The 19914-nt window shown below is 39.3% G+C and overlaps 1 protein-coding gene across 2 annotated transcripts in view; it reads right to left on the minus strand.

Annotated features, from left to right (window-relative positions):
* vwf (von Willebrand factor) overlaps positions 1-19914 on the minus strand; it is a 208587-nt gene that overhangs the window by 36667 nt on the left and 152006 nt on the right. For both annotated transcript variants that reach the window (XM_046342718.1, XM_046342727.1), the window contains exons 44-46: positions 14608-14813; positions 14297-14446; positions 223-339 (exon numbers count right to left, since the gene is read on the minus strand). In XM_046342718.1, coding sequence (XP_046198674.1) covers positions 223-339; positions 14297-14446; positions 14608-14813 — 473 coding nt within the window. The remainder of the gene's footprint in view (positions 1-222; positions 340-14296; positions 14447-14607; positions 14814-19914) is intronic.

The following is a 19914-nucleotide window of genomic DNA, read 5'->3' on the forward strand; positions in this document are numbered from 1 at the left end:
AATATTTATTTTTTGATGTTTCATGTTATTTTTTAAATTTCACTTCACCAATTTGGATTATTTTGTGTTTGTCCATTACATGAAATCCAAATAGAAATCAATTTAAATTACAGATTGTAATACAACAAAATAGTAAAAATGCCAAGGGGGTGAATACTTTTGCAAGGCACTGTATGCTGATGTGAAAAGGACTTTATAAATAAATGTGATTGATTGATTGACCTTTCTGAGTCGTCCGTCTGTCTGTGAGTCTCCAGGTATCTGTCCATCTGTCTCCACACAGCTGGTCTTCTTGCAGCTCCCACAACACTCACTGTCCAACCGCTGGTACACTGAGCCCTACACACACACACACACACACACACAAATCAAATAAGTCATTTTATTTGTCACATGCACTAAACACAACTGGTGTAGACTTTACCATGAAATACTTGTTAACTAGCCTTTCCTAACAATGCAGAGATTTAAAAAATAATACAAGACAAATAAAATACAATACACAAGAATGGAGCTATATACAGGAAGTACCAGTACCAGATCAATGTGGAGCTATATACAGGAAGTACCAGTACCAGATCAATGTGGAGCTATATACAGGAAGTACCAGTACCAGATCAATGTGGAGCTATATACAGGAAGTACCAGTACCAGATCAATGTGGAGCTATATACAGGAAGTACCAGTACCAGATCAATGTGGAGCTATATACAGGAAGTACCAGTACCAGATCAATGTGGAGCTATATACAGGAAGTACCAGTACCAGATCAATGTGGAGCTATATACAGGAAGTACCAGTACCAGATCAATGTGGAGCTATATACAGGAAGTACCAGTACCAGATCAATGTGGAGCTATATACAGGAAGTACCAGTACCAGATCAATGTGGAGCTATATACAGGAAGTACCAGTACCAGATCAATCTGGAGCTATATACAGGAAGTACCAGTACCAGATCAATCTGGAGCTATATGCAGGAAGTACCAGTACCAGATCAATGTGGAGCTATATACAGGAAGTACCAGTACCAGATCAATCTGGAGCTATATGCAGGAAGTACCAGTACCAGATCAATGTGGAGCTATATACAGGAAGTACCAGTACCAGATCAATGTGGAACTATATACAGGAAGTTCCAGATCAATGTGGAGCTATATACAGGAAGTTCCAGATCAATATGGAGCTATATACAGGAGGTACCAGATCAATATGGAGCTATATACAGGAAGTACCAGTACCAGATGAATACAGGAAGTGTGATCAATGTACAGGAAGTACCAGTACCAGATCAATGTGGAGCTAATCCAGGAATACCAGTACCAGATCAATGTGGAGCTATATACAGGAAGTACCAGTACCAGATCAATGTGGAGTGTACCAGTACCAGATCAATGTATAGTGTGTGTAATACAGGAAGTACCAGTACCAGATCAATGTGGAGCTATATACAGGAAGTACCATACCAGATCAATGTGGAGCTATATACAGGAATACCAGTACCAGATCAATGTGGAGCTATATACAGGAAGTACCAGTACCAGATCAATTTATACCAGTACCAGATCAATGTGGAGCTATATACAGGAAGTACCAGTACCAGATCAATGTGGAGCTAATACAGGAAGTACCAGTACCAGATCAATGTGGAGCTATATACAGGAAGTACCAGTACCAGATCAATGTGGAGCTATATACAGGAAGTAAGTACCAGATCAATGGAGCTATATACAGGAAGTACCAGTACCAGATCAATGGAGCTATATACAGGAAGTACCAGTACCAGATCAATCTGGAGCTATATGCAGGAAGTACCAGTACCAGATCAATGCTATATACAGGAAGTGTACCAGTCAATGGAGCTATATACAGGAAGTACCAGTACCAGATCAATGGAGCTATATAGTGTCCAGTGTAATGAACTATATACAGGAATAGTGTGCTATATAATCCAGTATAGTGTGTGTAATGTATAGATGTAATGTGTGTAATGTATAGTGTGTGTAATATATAGTGTGTGTAATGTATAGTGTGTGTAATGTATAGTGTGTAATGTATAGTGTGTGTAATGTATAGTGTGTGTAATAGTGTGTGTAATGTATAGTGTGTGTAATGTATAGTGTGTGTAATGTATAGTGTGTGTAATGTATAGTGTGTAATGTATAGTGTGTGTAATATAGTGTGTGTAATGTATAGTGTGTAATGTATATATATAGTGTGTAATGTAATATATAGTGTGTGTAATGTATAGTGTGTGTAATATATAGTGTGTAATGTATAGTGTGTGTAATGTATAGTGTGTGTAATGTATAGTGTGTGTAATATATAGTGTGTGTAATGTATAGTGTGTAATGTATAGTGTGTAATGTATAGTGTGTAATGTATAGTGTGTGTAATGTATAGTGTGTGTAATGTATAGTGTGTAATGTATAATGTGTGTAATGTATAGTGTGTAATGTATAGTGTGTGTAATGTATAGTGTGTGTAATGTATAGTGTGTGTAATGTATAGTGTGTGTAATGTATATGTGTGTAATGTATAGTGTGTGTAATGTATAGTGTGTAATGTATAGTGTGTAATGTATAGTGTGTAATGTATAGTGTGTAATGTATAGTGTGTAATGTATAGTGTGTGTAATGTATAGTGTGTGTAATATATAGTGTGTGTAATGTATAGTGTGTAATGTATAGTGTGTAATGTATCGTGTGTGTAATGTATAGTGTGTGTAATATATAGTGTGTGTAATGTATAGTGTGTAATGTATAGTGTGTGTAATGTATAGTGTGTGTAATATATAGTGTGTGTAATGTATAGTGTGTAATGTATAGTGTGTGTAATGTATAGTGTGTGTAATGTATAGTGTGTAATGTATAGTGTGTAATGTATAATGTGTGTAATGTATAGTGTGTGTAATGTATAGTGTGTAATGTATAGTGTGTAATGTATAATGTGTGTAATGTATAGTGTGTGTAATGTATAGTGTGTAATGTATAGTGTGTGTAATGTATAGTGTGTGTAATGTATAGTGTGTAATGTATAGTGTGTAATGTATAATGTGTGTAATGTATAATGTGTGTAATGTATAGTGTGTAATGTATAGTGTGTGTAATGTATAGTGTGTGTAATGTATAGTTTGTAATGTATAGTGTGTGTAATGTATAGTGTGTGTAATGTATAGTGTGTGTAATGTATAGTGTGTAATGTATAGTGTGTGTAATGTATAGTGTGTGTAATGTATAGTGTGTGTAATGTATAGTGTGTGTAATGTATAGTGTGTGTAATTTATAGTGTGTAATGTATAGTGTGTGTAATGTATAATGTGTGTAATGTATAATGTGTGTAATGTATAGTGTGTAATGTATAGTGTGTGTAATGTATAGTGTGTAATGTATAGTGTGTGTAATGTATAGTGTGTATAGTGTATGTAATGTATAGTGTGTGTGATGTATAGTGTGTAATGTATAGTGTGTATAATGTATAGTGTGTGTAATGTATAGTGTGTGTAATGTATAGTGTGTATAGTGTATGTAATGTATAGTGTGTGTAATGTAAAGTGTGTGTAATGTATAGTGTGTATAGTGTATGTAATGTATAGTGTGTGTAATGTATAGTGTGTAATGTATAATGTGTGTAATGTATAGTGTGTAATGTATAGTGTGTGTAATGTATAGTGTGTAATGTATAGTGTGTATAGTGTATGTAATGTATAGTGTGTGTAATGTATAGTGTGTAATGTATAGTGTGTAATGTATAATGTGTGTAATGTATAGTGTGTGTAGTGTTTAATGTGTGTAATGTATAGTGTGTAATGTATAGTGTGTAATGTATAGTGTGTGTAATGTATAGTGTGTGTAATGTATAGTGTGTGTAATGTATAGTGTGTGTAGTGTTTAATGTGTGTAATGTATAATGTGTGTAATGTATAGTGCGTGTAATGTATAGTGTGTAATGTATAATGTGTGTAATGTATAGTGTGTGTAATGTATAGTGTGTAATGTATAGTGTGTGTAATGTATAGTGTGTAATGTATAGTGTGTGTAATGTATAGTGTGTAATGTATAGTGTGTGTAATGTATAGTGTGTGTAATGTATAGTGTGTGTAATGTATAGTGTGTAATGTATAGTGTGTAATGTATAGTGTGTAATGTATATGTATAGTGTATGTAATGTATAGTGTGTGTAATGTATAGTGTGTGTAATGTATAGTGTGTAATGTATAGTGTATAGTGTGTATAGTGTGTGTAATGTATAGTGTGTAATGTATAGTGTGTAATGAATAGTGTGTAATGTATAGTGTGTAATGTATAGTGTGTGTAATGTATAGTGTGTAATGTATAGTGTGTGTAATGTATAGTGTGTGTAATGTATAGTGTGTAATAATATAGTGTGTGTAATGTATAGTGTGTGTAATGTATAGTGTATAATGTATTATCCAAAGCGACTTACAGTCATGTGTGCATACATTCTACATATGGGTGGTCCCGGGGATCGAACCCACTACCCTGGCGTTACAAGCGCCATGCTCTACCAACTGAGCTACAGAAGGACCACAGTATAGTATAGTGTGTATAATGTATAGTGTGTGTAATGTATAGTGTGTGTAATGTATAGTGTGTATAGTGTGTAGTGTATAATGTGTGTAATGTACAGTGTGTGTAATGTATAGTGTGTGTAGTGTATAGTGTGTGTATTGTATAGTGTGTGTAGTGTATAGTGTGTGTAATGTATAGTGTGTGTAGTGTATAGTGTGTGTAATGTATAATGTGTGTAATGTATAATGTGTGTAATGTATAGTGTGTGTAATGTATAATGTGTGTAATGTATAGTGTGTTTAATATATAGTGTGTGTAATGTATAGTGTGTATAGTGTGTATAGTGTGTAATGTATAGTGTGTATAGTGTGTAATGTATAGTGTGTATAGTGTGTAATGTATAATGTGTGTAATGTATAGTGTGTATAGTGTATGTAATGTATAGTGTGTAATGTATAGTGTGTAATGTATAGTGTGTGTAATGTATAGTGTGTGTAATGTATAATGTGTGTAATGTATAATGTGTGTAATGTATAATGTGTGTAATGTATACTGTGTGTAATGTATAATGTGTGTAATGTATAATGTGTGTAATGTATAGTGTGTGTAATGTATAATGTGTGTAATGTATAGTGTGTTTAATATATAGTGTGTGTAATGTATAGTGTGTATAGTGTGTATAGTGTGTAATGTATAATGTGTGTAATGTATAGTGTGTATAGTGTGTAATGTATAGTGTGTGTAATGTATAGTGTGTATAATGTATAGTGTGTGTAATGTATAGTGTGTATAGTGTATAGTGTGTAATGTATAGTGTGTGTAATGTATAGTGTGTGTAATGTATAGTGTGTGTAATGTATAGTGTGTGTAATGTATAGTGTGTATAGTGTGTAATGTATAATGTGTGTAATGTATAGTGTGTATAGTGTGTAATGTATAATGTGTGTAATGTATAGTGTGTGTAATGTATAATGTGTGTAATGTATGGTGTGTGTAATGTATAATGTATGTAGTGTTTAATGTGTGTAATGTATAGTGTGTGTAATGTATGGTGTGTGTAATGTATAGTTTGTGTAATGTATAGTGTGTAATGTATAGTGTGTGTAATGTATAGTGTGTGTAATGTATAGTGTGTGTAATGTATAGTGTGTGTAGTGTTTAATGTATGTAGTGTATAGTGTGTGTAATGTATGGTGTGTGTAATGTATGGTGTGTGTAATGTATAGTGTGTGTAATGTATAGTGTGTGTAATGTATAGTGTGTGTAGTGTTTAATGTGTGTAATGTATAGTGTGTGTAATGTATGGTGTGTGTAATGTATAGTGTGTGTAATGTATAGTGTGTGTAATGTATAATGTGTGTAATGTATAGTGTGTGTAGTGTTTAATGTATGTAGTGTTTAATGTGTGTAATGTATAGTGTGTGTAATGTATGGTGTGTGTAATGTATAGTGTGTCATGTTTTGTCTTATTTTGTCTTGTCATTTTGCTTTTCCCTCTGTTCGTTTTCCCCCTGCTGGTCTTTTTAGGTTCGTTCCCCTCTTTCTCTCTTCCTCCCTCTCTCTCTTCTCTCTATCGCTCCGTTCCTGCTCCCAGCTGTTCCTATTCCCCTAATCAATCATTTAGTCTTCCCACACCTGTTCCCTATCTTTCCCCCTGATTAGAGTCCCTATTTCTCCCCTTGTTTTCCGTTTCTGCCCTGTCGGATCCTTGTCTATTGTTCACCGTGCTGTGTCTGTGTATCTCCCTGTCGTGTCGTGTTTCCCTCAGATGCTGCGTGGTGAGCAGGTGTCTGAGTCTGCTACGTTCAAGTGCCTTCCCGAGGCAACCTGCAGTTATGATCGAGTCTCCAGTCGGTTCTCGTCATTACGAGTGGAATTATGCTTTATGATTGTAGATTTACTTTACTGGATTAAAGACTCTGTTTTCGCCAAGTCGCTTTTGGGTCCTCATTCACCTGCTTAACAGAAGGATCCGACCAAGAATGGACCCAGCGACTATGGATTCTCTCTACTCTACTCTCGAGTTCCAGGGAGCGATGCTCGGCAGACACGAGCAGGAATTGTCTGCTGCTCGGCATGCCGTTGAGACCCTGGCCGCTCAGGTCTCCGACCTCTCAGGACAGTATCAGAGTCTTCGTCTCGTGTCACCAGCTACTTCCGGTTCTTCCGAGCCTCCGGAACCTAGGGTTAATAACCCACCATGTTATTCTGGGCAGCCCACTGAGTGCCGCTCCTTTCTCACCCAGTGTGATATAGTGTTCTCTCTCCAACCCAACACATACTCAAGAGAGAGAGCTCGGATTGCCTACGTCATATCACTCCTTACTGGTCGGGCTCGGCAGTGGGGCACAGCTATCTGGGAGGCAAGCGCTGAGTGTACTAACAATTATCTGAACTTTAAAGAGGAGATGATAAGGGTTTTTGATCGCTCAGTTTTTGGGAAAGAAGCTTCCTGGTCCCTGTCTTCCCTATGTCAAGGTAATCGATCCATAACGGATTACTCTATAGAGTTTCGCACTCTTGCTGCCTCCAGTAACTGGAACGAGCAGGCGTTGCTCGCTCGTTTTCTGGAGGGACTCCACGCTAAGGTTAAGGATGAGATTCTCTCTCGGGAGGTTCCATCCAGCGTGGATTCTCTGATTGAACTCGCTATTCGCATTGAACGACGGGTAGATCTTCGTCACCGAGCTCATAGAAGAGAGCTCGCGTTAACTGTGTCTCCCCTCTCTCCGACACTACCGTCTTTCCCCACTGACTCAGGTGTTGAGCCCATGCAGCTGGGGGGTATTCGCATCTCGACTAAGGAGAGGGAACGGAGAATCACCAACCGCCTCTGTCTCTATTGCGGTTCCGCTGGTCATTTTGTCATTTCATGTCCAGTTAAAGGCCAGAGCTCATCAGTAAGCGGAGGGCGACTGATAAGCGCTACTAGACGGTCCTCTCCGTCAAGTACCTGTACTACCTTACCGGTCCATCTACGCTGGACCGGATCGGCAGCTTCCTGCAGTGCATTAATAGACTCTGGGGCAGAGGGCTGTTTTATGGACGAAGCCTGTGCTCGGGAACATGACATTCCTCTCAGACAGTTAGGGGAGCCCACGGTCATGTTTGCCTTGGATGGTAGTCCTCTCCCCAGTATATTATATGAAACACTACCTTTAACCCTCACTGTATCTGGTAACCATAGTGAGACCATTTCTTTTTTTATTTTTTGTTCACCTTTTACACCTGTTGTTTTGGGTCATCCCTGGCTAGTGTGTCATAATCCTTCTTTTGATTGGTCTAGTAATTCTATCCTTTCCTGGAACGTTTCTTGTCATGTGACGTGTTTAATGTCTGCTATTTCTCCTGTTTGTTCTGTCCCCTCTTCTCAGGAGGAACCTGGTGATTTGACAGGAGTGCCGGAGGAATATCATGGTCTGCGCACGGTCTTCAGTCGGTCCAGAACCAACTCCCTTCCTCCTCACCGGTCGTATGATTGTTGTTCTGATCTCTTCAAGAAGCGTTTTGCATCCGCTCCTATCCTTGTTGCACCTGACGTCACTAAACAGTTTATTGTTGAGGTTGACGCGTCGGGGTGGGCGTGGGAGCCATTCTGTCCCAGCGCTCCGATACTGACGATGGGGTCCACCCTTGTGCGTATTTTTCTCATCGCCTGTCACCGTCGGAACGTAACTATGATGTGGCTAACCGCGAACTGCTCGCCATCCGTTTAGCCCTAGGCAAATGGCGACAGTGGTTGGAGGGGGCGACCGTTCCTTTTGTCGTTTGGACTGACCAAAAGAACCTTGAGTACATCCGTTATGCCAAACGACTGAATGCGCGTCATGCTCGTTGGGCGTTGTTTTTCGCTCGTTTCGAGTTCGTTATTTCTTTTTGCCCGGGTACTAAGAACACCAAGCCTCATGCTTTATCCCGTCTCTTTAGTTCTTCTGTGGCTTCTACCGATCCCGAGGGGATCCTTCCTGTTGGGCGTGTTGTCGGGTTGACTGTCTGGGGAATTGAGAGACAGGTTAAGCAAGCACTCACGCACACTGCGTCGCCGCGCGCTTGTCCTAGTAACCTTCTTTTCGTTCCTGTTTCTACTCGTCTGGCTGTTCTTCAGTGGGCTCACTCTGCCAAGTTAGCTGGCCATCCCGGCATTCGGGGTACGCTTGCTTCTATTCGCCAGCGGTTTTGGTGGCCTACTCAGGAGCGTGACACGCGCCGTTTCGTGGCTGCGTGTTCAGACTGCGCGCAGAAGAAGTCTGGTAATTTTTTTCTGCTTCTGCTCCTGGTCTTGCTGGGTCTCAGTCTGTTCCCTGCCATCGCATCTCTCCTGTTCTTGTTCCTGCCCTTGCTGTGTCTCAGTCTGTCCCTAGTTGTTACTCTCCTGGCCTGTTTGGTCCTGTTTGCTCTAAAGCTTTCAGTTCTCTACCCGTGTCTCATTTTTTTTTTTTTTAGAGTAGTACCCTAGTTTCCCTTTTTATCGCTTTTCGTTACGGTCCTGAGGAGAGGAGTTGGGTTCTTTCTCGGGACGTGCTGGACCGTTTGTGATCTATGATTTCCTCCGTTGCCGCCAGTGTTCCTCCTCGAGAGCGCCAGGAGGCGCTCGGTGAGTGGGGGGTACTGTCATGTTTTGTCTTATTTTGTCTTGTCATTTTGCTTTTCCCTCTGTTCGTTTTCCCCTGCTGGTCTTTTTAGGTTCGTTCCCCTCTTTCTCTCTTCCTCCCTCTCTCTCTTCTCTCTATCGCTCCGTTCCTGCTCCCAGCTGTTCCTATTCCCCTAATCAATCATTTAGTCTTCCCACACCTGTTCCCTATCTTTCCCCCTGATTAGAGTCCCTATTTCTCCCCTTGTTTTCCGTTTCTGCCCTGTCGGATCCTTGTCTATTGTTCACCGTGCTGTGTCTGTGTATCGCCCTGTCGTGTCGTGTTTCCCTCAGATGCTGCGTGGTGAGCAGGTGTCTGAGTCTGCTACGTTCAAGTGCCTTCCCGAGGCAACCTGCAGTTATGATCGAGTCTCCAGTCGGTTCTCGTCATTACGAGTGGAATTATGCTTTATGATTGTAGATTTACTTTACTGGATTAAAGACTCTGTTTTCGCCAAGTCGCTTTTGGGTCCTCATTCACCTGCATAACATAGTGTGTGTAATGTATAGTGTGTAATGTATAGTTTGTGTAATGTATAGTGTGTGTAATGTATAGTGTGTGTAATGTATAGTGTGTGTAATGTATAGTGTGTATAGTGTATAGTGTGTGTAGTGTTTAACGTGTGTAATGTATGGTGTGTGTAATGTACAGTGTGTGTAATGTATAAGGTGTGTAATGTATGGTGTGTGTAATGTACAGTGTGTGTAATGTATAAGGTGTATAGTGTGTGTAATGTATAGTGTGTGTAATGTATAGTGTGTGTAATGTATAGTGTGTGTAATGTATAGTGTGTGTAATATATAGTGTGTGTAATGTATAGTTTGTGTAATGTATAGTGTGTGTAATGTATAGTGTGTGTAATGTATAGTGTGTGTAATGTATAGTGTGTGTAGTGTATAGTGTGTGTAGTGTTTAACGTGTGTAATGTATGGTGTGTGTAATGTACAGTGTGTGTAATGTATAGTGTGTGTAATGTATAAGGTGTATAGTGTGTGTAATGTATAGTGTGTGTAATGTATAGTGTGTGTAATATATAGTGTGTGTAATGTATAGTGTGTGTAATGTATAGTGTGTGTAATGTATAGTGTGTGTAATATATAGTGTGTGTAATGTATAGTGTGTGTAATGTATAGTGTGTGTAATGTATAGTGTGTGTAATGTATAGTGTGTGTAATGTATAGTGTGTGTAATATATAGTGTGTGTAATGTATAGTTTGTGTAATGTATAGTGTGTGTAATGTATAGTGTGTGTAATGTATAGTGTGTGTAATGTATAGTGTGTGTAGTGTATAGTGTGTGTAGTGTTTAACGTGTGTAATGTATGGTGTGTGTAATGTACAGTGTGTGTAATGTATAGTGTGTGTAATGTATAAGGTGTATAGTGTGTGTAATGTATAGTGTGTGTAATGTATAGTGTGTGTAATATATAGTGTGTGTAATGTATAGTGTGTGTAATGTATAGTGTGTGTATGTATAGTGTGTGTAATATATAGTGTGTGTAATGTATAGTGTGTGTAATGTATAGTGTGTGTAATATATAGTGTGTGTAATGTATAGTGTGTGTAATATATAGTGTGTGTAATGTATAGTGTGTGTAATGTATAGTGTGTGTAATGTATAGTGTGTAATGTATAGTGTGTGTAATGTATAGTGTGTGTAATATATAGTGTGTGTAATGTATAGTGTGTAATGTATAGTGTGTGTAATGTATAGTGTGTGTAATGTATAGTGTGTGTAATATATAGTGTGTGTAATGTATAGTGTGTGTAATATATAGTGTGTGTAATGTATAGTGTGTGTAATATATAGTGTGTGTAATGTATAGTGTGTAATGTATAGTGTGTGTAATGTATAGTGTGTGTAATGTATAGTGTGTGTAATGTATAGTGTGTGTAATGTATAGTGTGTGTAATGTATAGTGTGTGTAATATATAGTGTGTGTAATGTATAGTGTGTGTAATGTATAGTGTGTAATGTATAGTGTGTGTAATGTATAGTGTGTAATGTATAGTGTGTAATGTATAGTGTGTAATGTATAGTGTGTAATGTATAGTGTGTGTAATGTATAGTGTGTGTAATGTATAGTGTGTGTAATGTATAGTGTGTGTAATGTATAGTGTGTGTAATGTATAGTGTGTAATGTATAGTGTGTAATGTATAGTGTGTGTAATGTATAGTGTGTGTAATATATAGTGTGTGTAATATATAGTGTGTGTAATATATAGTGTGTGTAATGTATAGTGTGTAATGTATAGTGTGTGTAATGTATAGTGTGTAATGTATAGTGTGTAATGTATAATGTGTGTAATGTATAGTGTGTGTAATGTATAGTGTGTAATGTATAGTGTGTATAGTGTATGTAATGTATAGTGTGTGTAATGTATAGTGTGTATAGTGTATGTAATGTATAGTGTGTGTAATGTATAGTGTGTAATGTATAGTGTGTGTAATGTATAGTGTGTGTAATGTATAGTGTGTGTAATGTATAGTGTGTATAGTGTATGTAATGTATAGTGTGTGTAATGTATAGTGTGTGTAATGTATAGTGTGTATAGTGTATGTAATGTATAGTGTGTGTAATGTATAGTGTGTAATGTATAATGTGTGTAATGTATAATGTGTGTAATGTATAGTGTGTAATGTATAGTGTGTAATGTATAGTGTGTGTAATGTATAGTGTGTAATGTATAGTGTGTGTAATGTATAGTGTGTAATGTATAGTGTGTGTAATGTATAGTGTGTAATGTATAGTGTGTAATGTATAATGTGTGTAATGTATAGTGTGTGTAGTGTTTAATGTGTGTAATGTATAGTGTGTAATGTATAGTGTGTGTAATGTATAGTGTGTGTAATGTATAATGTGTGTAATGTATAGTGTGTGTAATGTATAGTGTGTAATGTATAGTGTGTGTAGTGTTTAATGTGTGTAATGTATAGTGTGTAATGTATAGTGTGTAATGTATAATGTGTGTAATGTATAGTGTGTAATGTATAGAGTGTAATGTATAGTGTGTAATGTATAGTGTGTAATGTATAATGTGTGTAATGTATAGTGTGTGTAATGTATAGTGTGTAATGTGTATAGTGTGTAATGTATAGTGTGTGTAATGTATAGTGTGTGTAATGTATAGTGTGTGTAATGTATAGTGTGTAATCTATAGTGTGTGTAATGTATAGTGTGTAATGTATAGTGTGTATAGTGTATGTAATGTATAGTGTGTGTAATGTATAGTGTGTGTAATGTATAGTGTGTAATGTATAGTGTGTGTAATGTATAGTGTGTAATGTATAGTGTGTGTAATGTATAGTGTGTAATGTATAGTGTGTATAGTGTATGTAATGTATAGTGTGTGTAATGTATAGTGTGTAATGTATAGTGTGTAATGTATAATGTGTGTAATGTATAGTGTGTAATGTATAGTGTGTGTAGTGTTTAATGTGTGTAATGTATAGTGTGTAATGTATAGTGTGTAATGTATAGTGTGTGTAATGTATAGTGTGTGTAATGTATAGTGTGTGTAGTGTATAGTGTGTGTAGTGTATAGTGTGTGTAATGTATAGTGTGTAATGTATAGTGTGTGTAATGTATAGTGTGTGTAATGTATAGTGTGTGTAATGTATGGTGTGTGTAATGTATAGTGTGTGTAATGTATAGTGTGTGTAATGTATAGTGTGTGTAATGTATAGTGTGTGTAATGTATAGTGTGTGTAATGTATAGTGTGTGTAATGTATAGTGTGTGTAATGTATAGTGTGTGTAGTGTATAGTGTGTGTAGTGTTTAACGTGTGTAATGTATGGTGTGTGTAATGTATAGTGTGTGTAATGTATAGTGTGTGTAATGTATAAGGTGTATAGTGTGTGTAATGTATAGTGTGTAATGTATAGTGTGTGTAGTGTTTAATATGTGTAATGTATAGTGTGTGTAGTGTTTAATGTGTGTAATGTATAGTGTGTGTAATGTATAATGTGTGTAATGTATAGTGTGTGTAATGTATAATGTGTGTAATGTATAGTGTGTGTAATGTATAGTGTGTGTAATGTATAGTGTGTGTAATGTATAGTGTGTGTAATGTATAGTGTGTGTAATGTATAGTGTGTGTAATGTATAGTGTGTGTAATGTATAGTGTGTGTAGTGTATAGTGTGTGTAGTGTTTAACGTGTGTAATGTATAGTGTATGTAATGTATGGTGTGTAATGTATAGTGTGTGTAATGTATAGTGTGTGTAATGTATAGTGTGTAATGTATAGTGTGTAATGTATAGTGTGTAATGTATAGTGTGTGTAGTGTTTAATATGTGTAATGTATAGTGTGTGTAGTGTTTAATGTGTGTAATGTATAGTGTGTGTAATGTATAATGTGTGTAATGTATAGTGTGTGTAGTGTTTAATGTGTGTAATGTATAGTGTGTGTAATGTATGGTGTGTGTAATTTATAGTGTGTGTAATGTATATAATGTGTGTAATGTATAGTGTGTGTAATGTATAGTGTGTGTAATGTATAGTGTGTGTAGTGTATAGTGTGTGTAGTGTTTAACGTGTGTAATGTATGGTGTGTGTAATGTATAGTGTGTGTAATGTATAGTGTGTGTAATGTATAAGGTGTATAGTGTGTGTAATGTATAGTGTGTGTAATGTATAGTGTGTATAATGTATAGTGTGTGTAATGTATAATGTATGTAGTGTTTAATGTGTGTAATGTATAGTGTGTGTAATGTATAATGTGTGTAATTTATAGTGTGTGTAATGTATAATGTGTGTAGTGTATAGTGTGTGTAATGTATAGTGTGTGTAATGTATATTGTGTAATGCATAGTGTGTGTAATGTATAATGTGTGTAATGTATAATGTGTGTAATGTATAATGTGTGTAATGTATAGTGTGTGTAATGTATAGTGTGTGTAATGTCTAATATGTAGTGTATAGTGTGTGTAATGTATAGTGTGTGTAATGTATAATGTGTTTAATGTATAGTGTGTGTAATGTGTAATGTATAATGTGTTTAATGTATAGTGTGTGTAATGTGTAATGTATAGTGTTTATAGTGTGTGTAATCTGTAGTGTGTAGTGTGTGTAGTGTGTGTAATGGGACACATTGAGCGATGTACAGGTTAGTGTGTGTTTATATAGTCACCAGAGGACAGGAGTGGTCACAGACAGGTGGGACACACTGAGTGATGTGCAGGTTAGTGTGTGTGTCCTGCTGATGGGTGCAGCTGCATTTCTCACAGCCCTCCTCCCATTGGCTCCCCACACGGTAGACCATGCCCCCTACCACACACACCTAAAGGAACAGAGAAACATTAGAGGAGTAAACACACACACACACACACACACACACACACACACACACACACACACACACACACACACACACACACACACACACACACACACACACACACACACACACACACACACACACACACACACACACACACACACCTGGTCAGGCAGGCAGGCGGTCTCGGTGCAGCCACAGTCATTGGTGGAGGAGGAGGTGATGAATCCAGGAGGACAGGAGTGGGTGGTGTTATGACAGTCACACACACACTGGTATGAATCACAGCACTGCGTCTGTTTAACGGACAGCCGGCGGTGGGTGGGACAAGCAGGTGGAACCTGGAGAGAACACTCCTCTTTCTTACAGGCTGAGAGAGAGAAAGAGAGAGAGAGAGGGAGAGAGAGAGAGAAAGCGAGAGAGAGAGAGAAAGAGAGTTAAAAAGAGAGATTACCATCAGATTTCCCTCAGATTATACAGATCCACAAAGAATTTGAAAACAACCCCGATTTTGATAAACTCCCATATCTACTGGGTGAAATTCCACAGTGTTCCATCACAGCAGCAAGATTTGTAACCTGTTGCCACAAGAAAAGGGCAACCAGTGAAGAACAAACACCATTGTAAATATAACCCATATCCCTTGTGTACATTAAACATTTGTACATTGTTACAACACTGTATATAGAGATAATGTGACATTTGTTATGTCTTCATTTTTTTTTTTTTTTTTACTGTTTTGTATATTATCTACCTCACTTGCTTTGGCAATGTTAACACGTTTCCCATGCCAATAAAGCCCATTGATTTTAATTTAATTTAATTTAATTGAGAGAGAGAGAGAGAGAGAGAGAGAGAGAGAGAGAGAGAGAGAGAGAGAGAGAGAGAGAGAGAGAGACAGAGAGAGAGAGAGAGAGAGAGAGAGAGAGAGAGAGAGAGAGAGAGAGAGAGAGAGAGAGAGAGACAGAGAGAGAGAGAGAGAGAGAGAGAGAGAGAGAGAGAGAGAGAGAGAGAGAGAGAGAGACAGAGAGAGAGAGAGAGAGAGAGAGATGAATGAGTCTTAGATACTCTTAGATAACTTTCTGAAACAAAAGAGACACACTTGTCATTGATAAAAAACAAAACAATAAAGATCACAGATGACAACTGGTTTGATGCTGATTGTAAAATTATAAGGAAAAAAACGTAGAACACTATCCAACCAAAAGCACAGAAACCCAAATAATGGTGACCTATGCTTTCGTTACTGTGAGAATTTAAAACTATATAAACGTACACTCCATACAACAGCAAGCAACTTACACTAATTGAGGAGTCCATAAACACAAACATCTTCTGGCAAAATTTAAACAAGAGGAAAAAACAAAAATAATCTAAACAAGAGGAATTAACGATACAAAATGGTGACATATGGACAACCCATCTTGAAACACTACAACACCGTTCACATTGACACAAACTGAGAATGCCAAATTCATGAGAAGTTGAATGGATTAGAAAAAGCTATAAAGGACAATCAAAATCCACTCTATTCCCCAATTACTGACCAGGAGCTCGATAAGAAACTTCAGGCTCTCAAATTTAAAAAAGCATGCGGACCTGATGGCATCCTAAAAGAGATGCTCAAACTCACAAGTGCAAAATTTCAATTGACTAAATTAAAACAGTTATTTCCCTGAACATTGGGAACCAAGGACTCATAACCCCAATCTTTAACGGAGACAATACATGCAGCATTAAAATTGGCAAGAAAATAACATAATTTTTTAACAAGGGGCGGGGCCTTCGTCAGGGTTGCAATCTGAGCCCTGCACTCTTCAATATTCTAGAAAAATCCTCAGTCCCTGGTGTTAGCCTCCACAATTCAGAAGTTCAATGCCTACTCTTCACAGATGACATACAGTATGCCTGCTTTCACCCACAGCACATGGCCTACAGCAGAGCCTGGACCTGCTAGAGCAGTACTGGCAGACCTGGGCCCTGGCAGTTGTCTCGCCCTGGTCTTAGTATTTTGTGTTTTCTTTATTATGTCGGTCAGGCCATGGTGTGACATGGGTTATTTATGTGGTGTGTTTTGTCTTGGGGTTTTTGTAGGTAATGGGATTGTGGTATAGTAGAGTTGTCTAGGTAAGTCTATGGTTGCCTAGAGTGGTTCTCAATCAGAGGCAGGTGTTTATCGTTGTCTCTGATTGGGAACCATATTTAGGCAGCCATATTCTTTGAGTGTTTCGTGGTTGATTGTTCTTGTCTCTGTGTTTGTTTGCACCAGATATGGCTGTTTAGGTTTTGTATAGTATCGTCTTTATTAAAGATGTATGAAGATAACCACGCTGCATTTTGGTGCTCCTCTCTTTCGACAAAAGAAAACCTTAACAACAGTAAAACCCCAAAAGACTAAAATAATGATTTTCCAGAGAAGATCCAGATCTCAGGGAATTAGACCAAAGTTCTCAACTGGTACAAAATATATAGAGTACTGCAGACACAATTACTTAGGTTTAAAAATAAGCTCAACTGGACACATTAAAGAGGCAGTGAATGAACTGAGAGAGAAAGTACGCAGGGCATTCTACGCCATTAAAAAACAAAAATTGAAATACCTATTAAAATTTGGCTAAAACTATGTCATTGAACCAATTGTACTTTAGGGCAGCGAGTTGTGGGGTCCACTTGAAAAATAAGATTTGATTATAAAAAACTTTTGCCATGTTTCTGTCGATATTATGGACATAATTTGGAATTTTTGTCTGCGTTGTCATGACCTAACTGGGAGTCTCGTGAGTGAAAACATCCGAAGATGTTTTAATTTGATTGCTTTTCTGATTTTCGTGACCAAGTTACCTGCCACTAGGGGTACATCATGTTTTGCAAGGAAATCGATAAACTTACACAAAAGCTTGTATTGTTTTTGCTGTAAAGCATCATTTCTAAATTTGAGGTGACAGGGTGATTAACAAAAGGCTAAGCTGTGTTTCGTTATATTTTACTTGTGATTTCATGACTATGAATATTTTCTAGTAAGATTATTTGACCGTTGCGCTATGCTATTTAGCTTAGTTGATGACAATTATCCTGGATCCGGGATGGGGGTGTCCAAGAGGTTTTAACAAGAAATTTGTGGAGGTTGAAAATTAGTTTTAATAACTCCAACCTGTGTATGTAAACTTCCGACTTCAACTGTATATATATATATATATATATATATATATATATATATAACATTTAACATAACATTTAAGTCATTTAGCAGACGCTCTTATCCAGAGCGACTTACAAATTGGTGCATTCACCTTATGACATCCAGTGGGACAGTCACTTAACAATAGTGCATCTAAAACTTAGGGGGGTGGGGTGAGAGGGATTACTTAACCTATCCTAGGTATTCCTTAAAGAGGTGGGGTTTCAGGTGTCTCCGGAAGGTGGTGATTGACTCCGCTGTCCTGGCGTCGTGAGGGAGTTTGTTCCACCATTGGGGGGCCAGGGCAGCGAACAGTTTTGACTGGGCTGAGCGGGAGCTGTACTTCCTCAGTGGTAGGGAGGCGAGCAGGCCAGAGGTGGATGAACGCAGTGCCCTTGTTTGGGTGTAGGGCCTGATCAGAGCCTGGAGGTACTGAGGTGCCGTTCCCCTCACAGCTCCGTAGGCAAGCACCATGGTCTTGTAGCGGATGCGAGCTTCAACTGGAAGCCAGTGGAGAGAACGGAGGAGCGGGGTGACGTGAGAGAACTTGGGAAGGTTGAACACCAGACGGGCTGCGGCGTTCTGGATGAGTTGAAGGGGTTTAATGGCACAGGCAGGGAGCCCAGCCAACAGCGAGTTGCAGTAATCCAGACGGGAGATGACAAGTGCCTGGATTAGGACCTGCGCCGCTTCCTGTGTGAGGCAGGGTCGTACTCTGCGGATGTTGTAGAGCATGAACCTACAGGAACGGGCCACCGCCTTGATGTTAGTTGAGAACGACAGGGTGTTGTCCAGGATCACGCCAAGGTTCTTGGCGCTCTGGGAGGAGGACACAATGGAGTTGTCGACCGTGATGGCGAGATCATGGAACGGGCAGTCCTTCCCCGGGAGGAAGAGCAGCTCCGTCTTGCCGAGGTTCAGCTTGAGGTGGTGATCCGTCATCCACACTGATATGTCTGCCAGACATGCAGAGATGCGATTCGCCACCTGGTCATCAGAAGGGGGAAAGGAGAAGATTAATTGTGTGTCGTCTGCATAGCAATGATAAGAGAGACCATGTGAGGTTATGACAGAGCCAAGTGACTTGGTGTATAGCGAGAATAGGAGAGGGCCAAGAACAGAGCCCTGGGGGACACCAGTGGTGAGAGCGCGTGGTGAGGAGACAGATTCTCGCCACGCCACCTGGTAGGAGCGACCTGTCAGGTAGGACGCAATCCAAGCGTGGGCCGCGCCGGAGATGCCCAACTCGGAGAGGGTGGAGAGGAGGATCTGATGGTTCACAGTATCGAAGGCAGCCGATAGATCTAGAAGGATGAGAGCAGAGGAGAGAGAGTTAGCTTTAGCAGTGCGGAGCGCCTCCGTGATACAGAGGAGAGCAGTCTCAGTTGAATGACTAGTCTTGAAACCTGACTGATTTGGATCAAGAAGGTCATTCAGAGAGAGATAGCGGGAGAGCTGGCCAAGGACGGCACGTTCAAGAGTTTTGGAGAGAAAAGAAAGAAGGGATACTGGTCTGTAATTGTTGACATCGGAGGGATCGAGTGTAGGTTTTTTCAGAAGGGGTGCAACTCTCGCTCTCTTGAAGACGGAAGGGACGTAGCCAACGGTCAGGGATGAGTTGATGAGCGAGGTGAGGTAAGGGAGAAGGTCTCCGGAAATGGTCTGGAGAAGAGAGGAGGGGATAGGGTCAAGCGGGCAGGTTGTTGGGCGGCCGGCCGTCACAAGACGCGAGATTTCATCTGGAGAGAGAGGGGAGAAAGAGGTCAGAGCACAGGGTAGGGCAGTGTGAGCAGAACCAGCGGTGTCGTTTGACTTAGCAAACGAGGATCGGATGTCGTCGACCTTCTTTTCAAAATGGTTGACGAAGTCATCTGCAGAGAGGGAGGAGGGGGGAGGGGGCGGAGGATTCAGGAGGGAGGAGAAGGTGGCAAAGAGCTTCCTAGGGTTAGAGGCAGATGCTTGGAATTTAGCGTGGTAGAAAGTGGCTTTAGCAGCAGAGACAGAGGAGGAAAATGTAGAGAGGAGGGAGTGAAAGGATGCCAGGTCCGCAGGGAGGCGAGTTTTCCTCCATTTCCGCTCGGCTGCCCGGAGCCCTGTTCTGTGAGCTCGCAATGAGTCATCGAGCCACGGAGCGGGAGGGGAGGACCGAGCCGGCCTGGAGGATAGGGGACATAGAGAGTCAAGGGATGCAGAGAGGGAGGAGAGGAGGGTTGAGGAGGCAGAATCAGGAGATAGGTGGGAGAAGGTTTGAGCGGAGGGAAGAGATGATAGGATGGAAGAGGAGAGAGTAGCG

Source organism: Oncorhynchus gorbuscha, linkage group LG01 (assembly GCF_021184085.1).
Source record: "Oncorhynchus gorbuscha isolate QuinsamMale2020 ecotype Even-year linkage group LG01, OgorEven_v1.0, whole genome shotgun sequence".
NCBI lineage: Eukaryota > Metazoa > Chordata > Actinopteri > Salmoniformes > Salmonidae > Oncorhynchus > Oncorhynchus gorbuscha.